This window comes from Pantherophis guttatus, chromosome 1, assembly GCF_059756535.1.
Source record: "Pantherophis guttatus breed Tessera chromosome 1, ASM5975653v1, whole genome shotgun sequence".
In the NCBI taxonomy this organism is placed as follows: Eukaryota; Metazoa; Chordata; class Lepidosauria; order Squamata; family Colubridae; genus Pantherophis; species Pantherophis guttatus.
Window position 1 is genome coordinate 102438857 of NC_142063.1, and position 14220 is coordinate 102453076.

General features: G+C 41.7%; 1 protein-coding gene across 5 annotated transcripts in view; it reads right to left on the reverse strand.

Annotated features, from left to right (window-relative positions):
* SERGEF (secretion regulating guanine nucleotide exchange factor) overlaps positions 1 to 13923 on the reverse strand; it is a 100047-nt gene extending 86124 nt beyond the window's left edge. For all 5 annotated transcript variants that reach the window (XR_004591297.3, XM_034416954.3, XM_034416953.3 and 2 more), the window contains exons 1-6: positions 10516 to 13923; positions 5224 to 5362; positions 4099 to 4254; positions 2490 to 2584; positions 2175 to 2235; positions 685 to 798 (exon numbers count right to left, since the gene is read on the reverse strand). Coding sequence is in view for 4 of the 5 variants with exons in the window: in XM_034416954.3 (XP_034272845.2) it covers positions 685 to 798; positions 2175 to 2235; positions 2490 to 2584; positions 4099 to 4254; positions 5224 to 5362; positions 10516 to 10560 (610 nt within the window). In the remaining variant the exon portion in view is untranslated. The remainder of the gene's footprint in view (positions 1 to 684; positions 799 to 2174; positions 2236 to 2489; positions 2585 to 4098; positions 4255 to 5223; positions 5363 to 10515) is intronic.
* Positions 13924 to 14220: the final 297 nt, after the last annotated feature.

Here is a 14220-nt window from a genome sequence, read left to right on the forward strand (position 1 = left end):
ATTTTAATAGATCAAGGGTCACTTTGATATGGCTGAATAGTCTTTAACAATGCAAGCATATAGATTTACAATTAAATTAATTTTCAAGAACCATGACTTGGTTTAAGTTCCTGAGTTGCTACAGGGGCTTGAACAAAAGAAATGTTGCTATTATGAAAACCACTGAAAATAAATTGAATAGCAATAGTGAGGTTTGGGAATGTCCTCCCTTGAACTATAATTCCTGGATTCCCAGGTTTCCTGTAGTGTTGTTCTCCTCCTTAACATGAAAAATGAACGCTAGGTATTCTTGTCATCTGTAAGTTAAATATGAGCCACTATCATGACGCAGCGGTTAAAAAGGCAAATGCTATCTTTGGATATATTAATAGGATCATAGAATCCAAGCCATTGGAAATATTTGTTGATTTCATTGTGTCCTGGTAAGAACCCACTTGGAGTGGTATACCAAAATTCAAAAAAAGTAATAGCAAAATAAAACAAGTTCAGAGAAGAGCTACCAAGATAGTGAAGGTTCTGCTATGAAAAGTTAAAAAATCTGAATATATTTAGCTACAGAAAAGACCACAAAGACACAGTTATATGCTGCCCACCTCACTCTGCAAAGTGACTCTGGGCAGCATATATGCACAAAAGCCCCAAACAGGCATCAAAATATCATGTATAGCTTTAAAAAAAACAAACCTGGTACTTTGCAAGGTTCCTTTGCCCTCAAGAAAGAAGGAATATTTTTTTCTTGGCACATTCGCTTTGCTTGCAATGCCATACCAATTCCCCATTGAAATACAGAACCACTTTCTGTTCACACAACAGGAAAACAAATTGTCAAGATTAAAAATTATTCCCCTGATAACAGCCTGAAGAAATACATTAATGTGTCTTATTGATATCAGCTTAACAGTTCACATTTAGCACATAAATTGTAAAACATAATTTAGCCATATACATAGTCCTTTGTGATCATTTGTTCAGCAACTGTTCAAAGTTACAACGGCGCTGGGAAAAAATGGACCTACAACAACCCATTCTCAGAGTTCTGGTCATTGCAGCATCCCCGTAATCAAAATTTGGGTGCTTGGCAACTCGCCCACACTTACAACTGCCGCAGGATCCCATAGTCACTTTCAGCAATACCAGCCAGTCTCAGGCCCCATGTCAGTGGTGGGCCTGTCCCTTCCCCTTGGCACTGCTCCACTTCTCACCACCATCTCTGACCCCAGCCAGGACACCATGGGGCTTGAAGCTCACCAGTGTTAGCAAGCCCAGTGTAGGGGAGGTAAAGGAAACAGGGAGGAATGTCTACTGGGGGTCATGGTGGCAGGGAAAAGGCAATGGCGGGATACAGCAATGTCTTCATCTCAGCCATGCTATACAGGGCAGACAAAACGACAAAGATGGGTGGGGGGAAATAGGCAGTGGGGGAGCTGAAGCAAATACAATTCATTCAGAGCAGTAAAATCAAGTTGCCCTCTTCTGGCTCAGTGATCCCTTGAAAGCATCCCTTGCCTGGGAAAAATCAAGGCTCAGGTCTGAGAAGAACCAAGCCAGGAATAGCTTGGATCAGGGTGGGAGCTGTCAGAGAACAGGGTACGTGATCTGCAACTTTCTTTTCTGGCTTCTAGTAAGCACAGCCACTGGGAAAGCTGTGATGTTTCACTCAATAACTACTTCACTTAGTAACATAAACTCACATCCCAATTCGGGTTGTAACCCAAGGACTACCATTAATATTTTCAAGATCCCTACTATGCTCACTGCAACCAGTGAGGGCCACTTTGTGCACCTATTTTTAGAATGAGTGTCGTACCATCCCAGTTTATACCAGAATGTAATATTGATTTCCAGGCTTTCATTAATGAAACTTATTAAGCAATTTATATAGTTTAAACGGCTGAGAGTAAAAGACTAAAATTATCCTAATTATAAATTCCTTTTAAAAGTCTTTTTTAAGGGATCCATGAAAGTTAAATAATCATCATACAATATATTCCATAAAATACCTGATTTGTATTAGCCTGTCACTGAATATTGAATCAATGAATTATTTCTTAAACACTTCATGTTTTTCTAGCAAATTCACAAAACAATTTCAGCTGCAAAAATTAAACTCATCTGATCGGGTATAGTATTACATCTTTATTATTGTTAATTTCACTATAAAGGTGTTAACTCACCAGCCACAGCAACAGCGTGCCTGAGTCCAGCAGCAATATTTATTATTTTATCCTGTAAAGACTATGAGAGAAGTGAGAGGATGGTGAGAGAAATGTACGGTATATCATAAAACATAATAATTCTATTGAATTAAATACTTGAATTTTCAAATGGCTTTACAGACAGGAAGTATGAAGATAGTATAAAATATCCTCAAAACTTACAGCAAAAATTTAAATCATCTCAGTTTTACAAAACTGCTTTTTTTCCCTCTCTCTGACGGGGAGATTAAAAAGCTTTGGTGACAAAAGCACCAACTTTTCAAGACCTCATACCTTAATCATTGCTGGAATAGTGCATCTGCCTGAAATATCAGGAATTCCCAATTGTCCAAAGGAATTAGAACCACAGGAGAACATTTGACCATTTCCTGAAAGACAGAACAGTGCATTTGAACACCTTTATTGTCTACCTCAAGTCAAAACTATTATGAATTTTCAATGCAATATGCCATGAAATACTTATTTGCTCAGCTCTCTGATTGATTCTAATTGATTCTAATTCATGTAACCATACACATTCCTTGAACCTCATGATATCTACAGGTAGTCCTCGACTTACAACCATAACTGAGCTTCGGAATTAGGTCATAAACCACTACAGTCACTACAGTCATAAGGTAAATTCCCTGCCTTTTTTTGCAATGATCATTAAAAGAACATGGCAGCCCTTAAGCAAACACTGTGATCACTAAACAAACCCAGAAACTGGCAGAATTTTTGCCAGAAACTGGTAGAATCAGAGTCACATAACCGTAGAATGCTGCAACAGGTTGTAAAGCTGACCAGGTTGACATGTGGTCACATAACCATAAGGGCTGGCACAATCATTTGCAATATCCATGGCCATCGTAACTTCAAATGGTCGTAAAACAGGTAATTGAGCAAGGGCTACATGTATATTCATTACTTATTTCTAGTGTGACTTAAATGCAGTGTAAGAACTTTAGAACATTAGAGCGATAAGAGAACGAACAGGAGTGAGATAGAAACTGCAATTAAAGGAACCATATACAAAAACAGAGCCAGCAAAACAGCTGAAAACCAGAACTGAAAAGAAGCCTCCTAGCTGCAAAGTAGTTTCAGAGATTTACGTTTAGAAAGAAATGGTCATTTAACATGTTTTAATCTTCTGTAAGTCACCCAGAATAATTGACAAGTGAAAGAAAGAAAGAAAGAAAGAAAGAAAGAAAGAAAGAAAGAAAGAAAGAAAGAAAGAAAGAAAGAAAGAAAGAAAGAAAGAAAGAAAGAAAGAAATGGTGGTAAAATCAATTAAACAGAGCTGTTATTTAACTTTGTGCTCTTTAAATGAGCACAACTCACCATATCTTGTCTAACCTAATTCTTGTTATTTTAAAAAGCCAGTATAATTCAATAAATATGAATTACATCTATATCCCATTGGAAGCAACTTAATGGGACTTTTAATACTAATTTAGCTTTATTTTAGAACTTTATTGTTAAATTGTACAACTCTATAAGCACTGGTTGCACAATGAGTACAAAAGTCTTTGTTCATAGCTCGTTTTCTTAATTATTGTGTTTAATTCAGTTGAAAATGGTCTCATTTCCAAACACTCAATAATAGGTAATTTTTAATTTTTTATACAAAATACACAACTGAAGATCTTGGAACCTCTTGGAGACATACATAGGGTCCAAGTTTTTCACTATATGCAATTATTTGCTTCAATATTTATCCAAGCCTTTGCCAAGATAGAATGAGACCCATCATTTCATCACGCTTGCCAGCTTTATGTTTTACACTTAACTGGTTTTATTGGAATTCTTTGTTTGACTGTTGTGAGCCATCCAGAATCATTGAGAGTTCGGTGGCATACAATAATATATTGTAATATATTACAATAAATTATGACAGATTTACCAACAAGTATAACTGTATAATCCCAGCCACAGGCAACTTGTATGACAGGACAGCCACAAATAGAAGAACATAAGGTAAAATGTGTCACATCCTCAGTATGACCAAGTCCCAATTGTCCATCTTTATTCTGGCCACAGAAAAAGATCTCTCCAGTATCTGTGAAATAAACAAACAGCATCAGTCTTATCTATAGTGAACGGACCATATAAATCAATAGATTTAATCATCAGGAGTATATTATGCCAGCACTCATATCACTCAACCTATGCAAGTATTGGGGAGCTGGCTTCTTAGTGGCAGCACATATCTTGAAGAAAATTTATTGGAACTGTTTTCCTTTAGACAATTAAAGTCATGCCTATTCATTTGTAGAACAACATCTGCTTTAGGACAATACTGTTTTTGTACTGTCTCTTTGAAATGAATTGCTTTCAGCTTTGGATTCTTTCTATTTTTATTATTTTGTTTTAGGAAAAGTTCTGTTATGTATTGTTCTATAATTGCTACTGTATGTTCAAGTTTTGATTATCTTATTCAGCATGATATGGCTCTTTGAAGAAGAATGGGTTAAAAATATAATGATGATGACAATTGTGACAAAATTGTGACAAAATATATAACGGATCCTAAGAACCTGGAGGATGGAGTATATCTTTTACAGGAAGAAACAGGGCTGCTGCAAAACATTCGAGACTCCATTGGGGGGGGGGGGGGGAAGTAATGTCAGAAAAAGACTCAAACTAATTCCACTTTAATTACACTAAGTTATGATGAAGAATTGCTTTAACAAACTTTCAAAATTTGGCCACATTACTACTTGCAATAAAGTTCTTTCCAATCCAAGTGGTTCTTGTTTCCTGAATTTGATTTGTTTTGAAGGGCTAGATAAAAAATGTTGAAGATAGTAATAAGGAGCAGTGCAGCATCATAGCTTTAACTTCCTTTTTTCCATACAATTGCACCTATATTTCAGTTTGTTAAATTATGTTTATAGGAGGAAAGCTTGGATCTATAAACATCATACAAAGATCAAAATGTAGTTGGGACTGATCATGCAGGAAGGATCTACAATCCACAGAACTAAACTTCACAGTACACAAAGAAATGTTATAGTTGGATTTTTACCGGTAAGAACAGCAGAATGACCTCCACCTCCTGTAATGTTTTTGATACAACTCTGATTAAAGAGAAATGACTTCACAGCCTTAGGCAGGAGCACATCATTTTTATGACCAAGACCAAGTTGTCCATAACTGTTTGCTCCCTGAAAAAAAGTGAAGGAGGCAAATAGACTTATTTATTTAAACTGATTAATTCAGATATGCCCAAGATACTATCTATTTGTATCTTATAGACAAATAAACCATACATTGAACTATAGTTATGGTATTTTTAGGAATTGCTTAATGTTAATGCTTTGTAATATCCCTTTTTGGACAATCTGTCAGTTCATGGTTATTCAGAGATCATCTTTGCCAGTCAAGTGATCAAATAAAAGTCTTTAGATATTGAACACAACATTTTACCCATCACACACACATCTCTTTATTGAAGTTTTACATTTACTAATTTATTTTTTGAAAAGATAGTCTTTTAAAACATATGTATTAGAAATTGGCAAAGCTTACACTGAGTCCAATTTTGTCAACAATGAATGGTAGCAGAAAGGATTATTATACTTAGATTGCAAAACAGCAAATTGTATCAAGGTGATTCAGAAAATGCTATTTGTTTATCAGGATTCTTACAGCAAAATTCTGGAATTACAAAAGGGAATTTGTCAGCCATACCTAGAAATATTAAGAGTTGAAATGTGCCTTTTCCAAGGTGGTTATTATATTAATGTAAATTTAAGAAAAGTCATATTTTTTTCTCTTTCTTTTTCCCAGTCATACTTCAATGTGAATTGTGTCATTTACATTATAATTCTTTCAAATTAACACTTTCCTGCTTTCAGAGTAATTTTAAATTTAAAAAATCCTATAAAAATATTTTATATATCATAAATATCTCCTTAGGGAACTCCATCTTATAATATCGGTCATCGTATCACAAATTTTCACATGTTTCTCTTCCAATGTTGTTTGTTTGTCTATTCATTTGAGCTGACCTGAAATTCCATTCCACAAAGCAATTTACAAATACCTCTCCAGTATAAGATAAAAGGACAGTTACAGTGAACTTTGTGAATAAACATCAAACATAAACTACAGCCAGGCGTATTTTATTTATAATTAATTCTCAATCAAGGTCTTTTTGAACATCTGAGCCATAAAATGGAGTCATAGAATTAGAATATCTATGCAGGTAGTCCTTGACATGACCACAATTGAGCCCAAAATTTTTGTTGCTAAGTATTTGTTAAGTGAATTTTGCCTAATTTTACAATCAATGCAGTTGTTAAGTGAATCTCATTTTCCCATTGTCTTTCCTTGTCAGAAGGTCACAAAAAGAGATCACATGAACCCCGGGACACTTCAACACTCATAAATGTGAGTCAGTTCCCAAGCATCTCAATTTCGATCACGTGACCATGGGGATGCTGCAACCATTGTAAGTATGAAAAATGGTCATAAGTCATTTTTTTCAGGGCCGCTGTAACTTTGAACGGTCACTAAGTGAACTGTTGTAAGTCAAGGACTACCAATATCTAGTCCTCTGAAATGGTTAGGAAAACCAGCTGGTCATTGGTTTTCCTGACCATTTCAGAGGACTAGATACTGGTAGAGTACCGGGAGTTCATGACTTCCATGGCAGCCATGGACCTGACTCAGATTATTCAGGGCCTGACTCATGAGGGGGGGCGCACCCCCGATCTTGTTTTTATCTCGGAACAGTGGCGCGATGAGCTCAGTTGGGGAACACCAGTTACTCATCCCCTGTCATGGACCGATCCTCATCTCCTGCGGCTGGGCTTCCATGAGGTCAACTCTCCCCCCGCTGGGATGCGGGACCGACCATCTGGTTCTGCCCCAAGCACCTGATGGAGCCGGAAAGGTTCCAGACGGAGCTTGGAAAAATACCTCTCTCTCTCTCTCCCATGCCCTGGTCAAGGCTCTGGTGGATGCCTGGGAAAAGGTGGCCTCCAGGGCACTTGACCGTTGTCGTTCCTTTGCGGCCTCTGACTCAACGCAGATCCCGGTTGGCTCCGTGGTTCACGGAGGAGCTCCGGGTGATGAAGCGCCGTAGGAGAGGCCTAGAGAGCGGTTGGACATCCAGTTGTTCCAAATCTGACCGTTCCCAGTTGAGATCGTTCACATGATCTTATCTGGTGGCGATGGAGGCGGCAAAGTGGGCACACTTCTCCGCCTTCATCGCATCCACAGATAATCGCCCAACCGCCCTGTTCAGGGTGTCTTGCTCCCTCCTAAATCGGAGGGCAGGGGAAGATCCTTTGCAGGGACGTGCCGAGGAGTTTAGTCAGCATCTGCTAGATAAGATCGCTCAGATTCGGGAGGTCTGGACTCTGACTGGGCAGGATCAGACGGTGAGGAGACAGCTGGTCTTGTGATTTGGGAGGAGTTCAATCCTGTCACCCTTGAGGAAGTGAATAGGATTATGGGGAGGCTGAGTGCCACCACGTGTGTACTGGACCAGAGTCCCTCCTGGCTTGCCTGTGCGGCCCGAGAGGTGACACGGGATTGGATCCAGGCAGTAATAATGGCATCTTTGGGGGAGGGGATCTTCCCCACCGCCCTGAAGGAGGCGGTGGTGAGACCCCTCCTCAAGAAACCTGCCTTGGACCCAACCATATTGAATAACTTTCGTCCGGTCTCCAACCTTCCCTTTGTTGCGAAGGTTGTTGAGAGCGTGGTGGCTTGGCAGCTCCCGTTGGCCCTGGAGGATACAGATTACCTGGATCCGTACCAATCAGGTTTCAGGCCGGGGTACAGCACAGAGACGGCATTGGTCACACTAGTGGATGATCTCTGGAGGGCTCAGGACAGGGGACACTCCTCTGTTCTGGTCCTCTTGGATCTTTCGGCGGCTTTTGATACCATCGACCATGGTATCCTTCTGTGACGACTCGAGGGGTTGGGAGTGGGAGGCACTGTTCTACGGTGGTTCTCCTCCTATCTATCGGGCCGTACACAAGCGATGTTGGCAGTGGGGCAGAGATCGGCTATGAGGCCCCTCACTTGTGGGGTGTCCCAGGGATCGGTCCTCTCGCCTCTCCTGTTCAACATCTATATGAAGCCACTTGGGGAGATCATCCATGGTTTCGGGGTGCAGTATCATCAGTATGCTGATGATACCCAGCTTTTTATATCCACCCCGAACCAGCCTAGTGATGCCCTTGACGTGATGTCCCGTTGCCTGGAAGCGGTACGGACCTGGATGGGGAGGAACAGGCTCCGACTCAACCCCGCCAAGACTGAGTGGCTGTGGGTACCGGCATCTGGGTTCAATCGAGATATCCCATCGTTGATCATTGGGGGTGAGGTGTTACCCCCTGTGGATAGGGCCTGCAACTTGGGTGTCCTTCTGGATTCACAGTTGTCTCTGGAAGATCATGTAGCAACCGTGACCAGGGGGGCATTTCCCCAGGTCCGCCTTGTACGCCAGCTGCACCCTTACTTGGACCAAGATGCCCTACGCACTGTTACTCATGCGTTGGTCACCTCCCGTCTTGACTACTGCAATGCTCTCTACCTAGGGCTGCCCTTGAAAACCACTCAAGGCTTCAATTGGTGCAGAATGCGGCTGGGCGGATTGTGATGGGATTGCCCCGACACTCCCATGTTACACCCCTCCTGTGCGACCTGCAGTGGCTACCGGTTGCCCTTCAGGTGAGGTTCAAGGTGCTGGTTATCACCTATAAAGCCCTTCATGGCCTAGGTCCGGGATATTTGTCGGACCCCCTGCAGCCAGCAACAATCTCCAATCGCCCAGTGTGTTACCACAGACAGAGCCTCCTCAGGGTGCCATCGGCCAGACAATGTCAGCTGGCGACCCCCAGGGAGAGAGCTTTCTCTGTGGGCGCACTCACCCTTTGGAACCAACTTCCTTTGGAGCTCCGGATGGCCCCTGACCTTCGCTCGTTCCACCGTGATTTGAAGACCTGGCTGTTTCACAGCCTGGACTGATGGGGGGGGCGGTTCTTAATAGATTTTAAATTGATTTTAAATTATTTTAATTTGGACATTTAATTTTATATTGTTTTAATGTGCAATTGTGCATTTTATTGTTGTGAGCTGCCCTGAGTTCATTGGAGATAGGGTGGCATATAAATCGCATTAAACTAAACTAGACTAAGTATCTCGAAGTAGTAACACGGTTGTTAAGTGAAACTGGCTTCCCCATGGACTTTGTTTGGCAGAAGGTCGCAAAAGGGAATCAGATGACAACAGGACACTGCAACTGTCCGTGTCAGCTGCCAAGCATCTGAATCCCTGTGGTGATCACGTCACCACAGGGATGCTGCCAATGGTCATTAAGTGTGACAAACTGTCGTAAGTCACTTTTTTCACTGTGGTCGTAACTTCGGTCACTAAATAAACGGTTGCAAGTCAAGGACTACCCGTACTCCTTACAAAGCAACCCCGAGTAGTAAAGTATTTATTAGGGTAGCAACGGGCTAACGTAATAAAGTAAGAAGCATTGGCCAGCAGGGAGCAGCAAATGCCAAAGCTCCTCTCGCCGCCCGCCTCCCAAGACTGGAATAATACAGACTTTCTCCCAAAAATGAGGAGAAAGCCTTTGAAAGAGACCTTTCAACTTCTCTCTTAAGAGCATGAAGCCTTCAAAGCATTTGAAGGGATTATTCTTCAGCGACGCTCTTGAATTGCTGCCATTGCAACTATACTATACGAACAATTCAATTTTTTTTCCCCCGAGCAGCGCTGCTGAATGTGTCGTGAAGCGAGCTCGGCGCCTTTCGAAACCGCGCGATAGCGAAGGCATTAAAAGGGCTTGTTAATTCGGACTGCGATGTGATTGATGGGTGCCTGGATCCGACAAAGGCATTAATTCACGGGTGACCAGAGGAGCTTCTTTGCTTCCCTGCCTGCCGTGTGATTATTAAGAGCCGCAGGTGTTTCCCGTTTAGTTTCAACCCAACCGGACAAGCTTAAATTCCTCCGAAAATACAATTTTAAACAAGATCCTGTCACTTTTACTAATGGGTGAAATGCGGGGAGGGAGGAAGGGAAGGGTAAAAATACTAATCACCGCCCCCGTCTTGCTGCGTGATGAAAAACACACTTCAGACGCTTCATTTACCAAACAAAACAACGACAGGCAGGCAAGCAAAACGCGGGAAGATTTTCCCTTTGCAAAGACAAAAGTCCGCCCCTTTCCTCCTGGGCCGTAGCCTGACCCACGATAGGCCTTTTTTTTTTTTTCCCCTTCCTTCCCGTGCCCATAGGGAGGCCACTTCCTTCCGCCCTCTTATAGCACCGCTTACGGGGGACCTACCCAAGCGAGCAGGGTTCGCGTTGCATCCCGGCGGGAGACGGCCATAGTCGCCGAAGAAGGCGGAACCGCTTGCGGAAGCGTCCGCCTTTCCAAGCTTCTCGCTGCGATTGCAGGAGCGGGTAGTTTTACAGTATTGTTATGTTCAAAGCGAAGGCCGGAGGTTTGTCGACTTAGCCAGGCCGGGCAAGTGGTAAAGAGAGAGAGAGAGAGAGAGGACTATGGCCAATGCAACGCTGTGGTTTTTTTCCCCCCCTTCGGCTTTTGCAGCGGAGTTGCTTTGTTCTGTGTGTGTGTGTGTGTGTGTGTGTGTGTGAGTGAGTGAGTATGTGTGAAAGACAAAGTCTTCTTTGAGTGGAGCTCCACTTCTGGTGGACACCTCCATGTTTCTTGCAACAGTATGAAAGTAGTTTTTTAATTTTTTTTTTAATTTTTGATTTATATGCCGCCCTTCTCCAGAGTCTCAGGGCGGCTTACAATGTGCTCAGCAATAGCCTTCATTCATTTGTATATTTATACAAAGTCAGCTTATTGCCCCCACAACTGGGTCCTCAATTTACCTACCTTAGAAAGGATGGAAGGCTGAGTCAACCTTGAGCCTTGGCGAGATTCGAACCTGCAGTAATTGCAGGCAGCTGGTCTTAATAACCAGCTTAATAACAGGGTGCCTTAGACCACTGTACTACCAAGGCTCTTACCATACTTCCCTGTGTGTGTGTGTGTGTGTGTGTGTGTGTGTGTGTGTGTGTGTGTGTGTGTGTGTTTGTGTTTGTGTGTATGAAAGACAAAGCCTCCTTTGGACACATCCATGTTTCTTGGCAGCAGTATGGAAGTAGTTTACTCATACTTCCCAGCCCTTGGATTTGGGGTCATTTCCCACATTTACATGTAAATGGAAAGATGTAAGGGTGAGAGAAAATCTTCACACTGGGATATACAGGTTGGCCTGACTTAAGGACCACAATTGGAAACATCTTCTTTAAACAATATAGTCATTAAGTCAAACATAACATGACTATACATCCTGCATTTATGATCTCGGAGCCTCTTCAGTGGTTTAAGTTCACACTATCACACAACCGTGACTTATCCGAAGTCAGCTGTGAAGTTTGCAAAGAGCCTTGTGATAAAATCAAGGACCAGTCATAAAGTTGTCAGAAGTTTGAACGGCCGCTAAATGGGGCAGTCATTAACCAAGGACTATCTGTATTTTCTAATGTGCCCACTGGTGGTCTGAAAACAACTCTGAATAAAAGTGACTTGGGGCATTTGAATTACAGATGGTTTCACAATTGCAGCATGTGAGTTATCATATTAGAAAGGGTATATTTATTTGGCTTATTTGTTACAGTATTGGGAATCTTTGGTTTGGTTGAAGATATCAGAATTCGGTATGGTTCTAAAATCTAGTCTGTTTTGTCAGATGGGCCAAATACTATAATAGTTATTTTATTTATTTTTACTTACTTTTTAAATTTGGTTTGCAATCTATCTCACTGCAAGGCTGTCATAACAACACGGTCTTTAATTTATCTCTGTTTGCGCTATAAAGAGGAAAGGAGCTTAAAAAGAACACATGTGTTGACATAATCTCTGGTTTATTTCATCTTCACTTGTCCTAATTTCCCACCTGATGCAACATCTATCAATAGTTCAACTTTATGGCATCCACAATACATTTGTTGTCTGACATATTCATGATGAGCAAGGCTAGCTAAAAAAAATCTCACCATTCAGAAGGTTCTCCTGAAATCAGCTTTCTGACAATAAAACATTTTTCAACTTTCCTGAAGGTCCATCACTGACATTTTGTGTCATTTCAGAAGCTGCAATTTATGAAATATGATAGTGTAGACAGAGAGCTGTCTCTGGTAATAGCTATCTCTGGTAATAGAAAATCAGCAAACAACTGGGAGAATCATTTCTGACTAACAATTTTTCATGAGTTTTGATATAAATAACTGAGCTGATGAAGTGAAATATGTAATACTGAATTTTGGAATTTGGTAATACTTGTTGACTTGTAAGCAAAAAAAACTTCTTGCTGTCATTGTAAGTGCATTTTACAAATAGTATTTCACAATTGCTTTGTTTAGCAAATAGGTTGTCAGAGAACCTGATGTTGCTTAAGGAGAATACAGACTAGCTGGCCCAAGGTCAACCAAAGTTTCCATACCTAAGAGTACTAAAATCTCTGTCTGCCCACTTCTATTCCTGGACCTTAGCTACTTACAGTATGGTGGTTCTCAATGCTCCTAAAGGCTGACTCACAGCAATACATAGTTAATACTTCGCAAAATCTTGTAGCAATAGTCCCGTCTGGACTATTGTAACGCTCTCTACATGGGGCTCCCCTTGATAAGCACTCGGAGGCTCCAACTGGCGCAGAGTGCGGCCGCGCGGGTGGTGATGGGAGCAACGTGGCGCTCCCATGTAACACCTCTCCTGCGCGAGCTGCACTGGCTCCCGGTGGTCTTCCGAGTGCACTTCAAGGTTTTGGTTATCACCTTCAGAGCGCTCCATGGCTTAGGACCTGGCTATTTGCGGGACCACTGCTACCACCAATAGCCTCCCACCGACCAGTACGCTCCCATAGAGAGGGGCTCCTCCGGGTGCCATCGGCCAAACAATGTCGACTGGCGGCCCCCAGGGGGAGAGCCTTCTCTGTGGGGGCACCTACAATCTGGAACGAGCTCCCCCCCCCCCGGAGATACGGAGGATTCCGGATCTGCGTACCTTCCGCCGCGCCCTTAAGACGTTCCTATTCCATCAAGCTGGCCTGACCTAAACTTTTCCTCTTTTTAAATGGGAATTTTAAATTTGGTTTTAAATTGGGGTTTTAAAATGGTTCAGCCAAATTTATTTAATTTGTTTTATCTCTATTTTAAATTTTGTATTTATATGTTTTATTTTATGGCTGTTCACCGCCCTGAGTCCTTCGGGAGTAGGGCGGTATACAAATTTAATAAAATGAAAAAAATGAAATGAAATAGCAGCCAACAAATAGATGAATGACCCAATAAAGGATGTAGTCACAAAACAGTATGTCAAAAAAGGTGCTATTTTGTATGCACAGGCTTTCTGTTGATCAGAATTTGTCATGTCTTTTGAATTAATAAGAGTGATTTGGAGGGTAGGTGAGTAGATGACACTAGGTGATTTTGGGCCAGTCACTCTCTTACCCCAACCCACCTCACAGGGTTGTTTTTGTGGAAAAATAGGAGGAGGAAGGTTGAATATGCTTGTTGTCTTGGGTTATTTCAGTGGTAGGTTGCTCCTGGTTCTGTACGGTTCTTGAGAACCGGTAGTAAAAGTGGCGGGAGGCTCTGCCCACCCTCCCGGACATCATAATTGACAATCTGCGCATGCACAGAAGCTTCTGACATGCACAGAAGCATGCACACACACATGCTCCCATTGCAAACCGGTAGTAAAGGTAAGTAGAACCCACCCCTAAGTTATTTGTAAAAATAATAAAAGATGGGATACAAGGTTTATGAAACAGGAATATAATTACAACAAACATTAAAATTCTGGTTTCTGTCAAAACAAAATGGTCTGATTAAAAATTGCAACTTGCACTGAACAACTAGGCTCTTTGGTCTGGCTTGTAATACTAGTGTAAACAAATGGTATCAGAGTGTACACGCAGGTAATATCATCTTTCTATCTTCATCCTTTATATCTGCAACTAAATTTGATAACCAA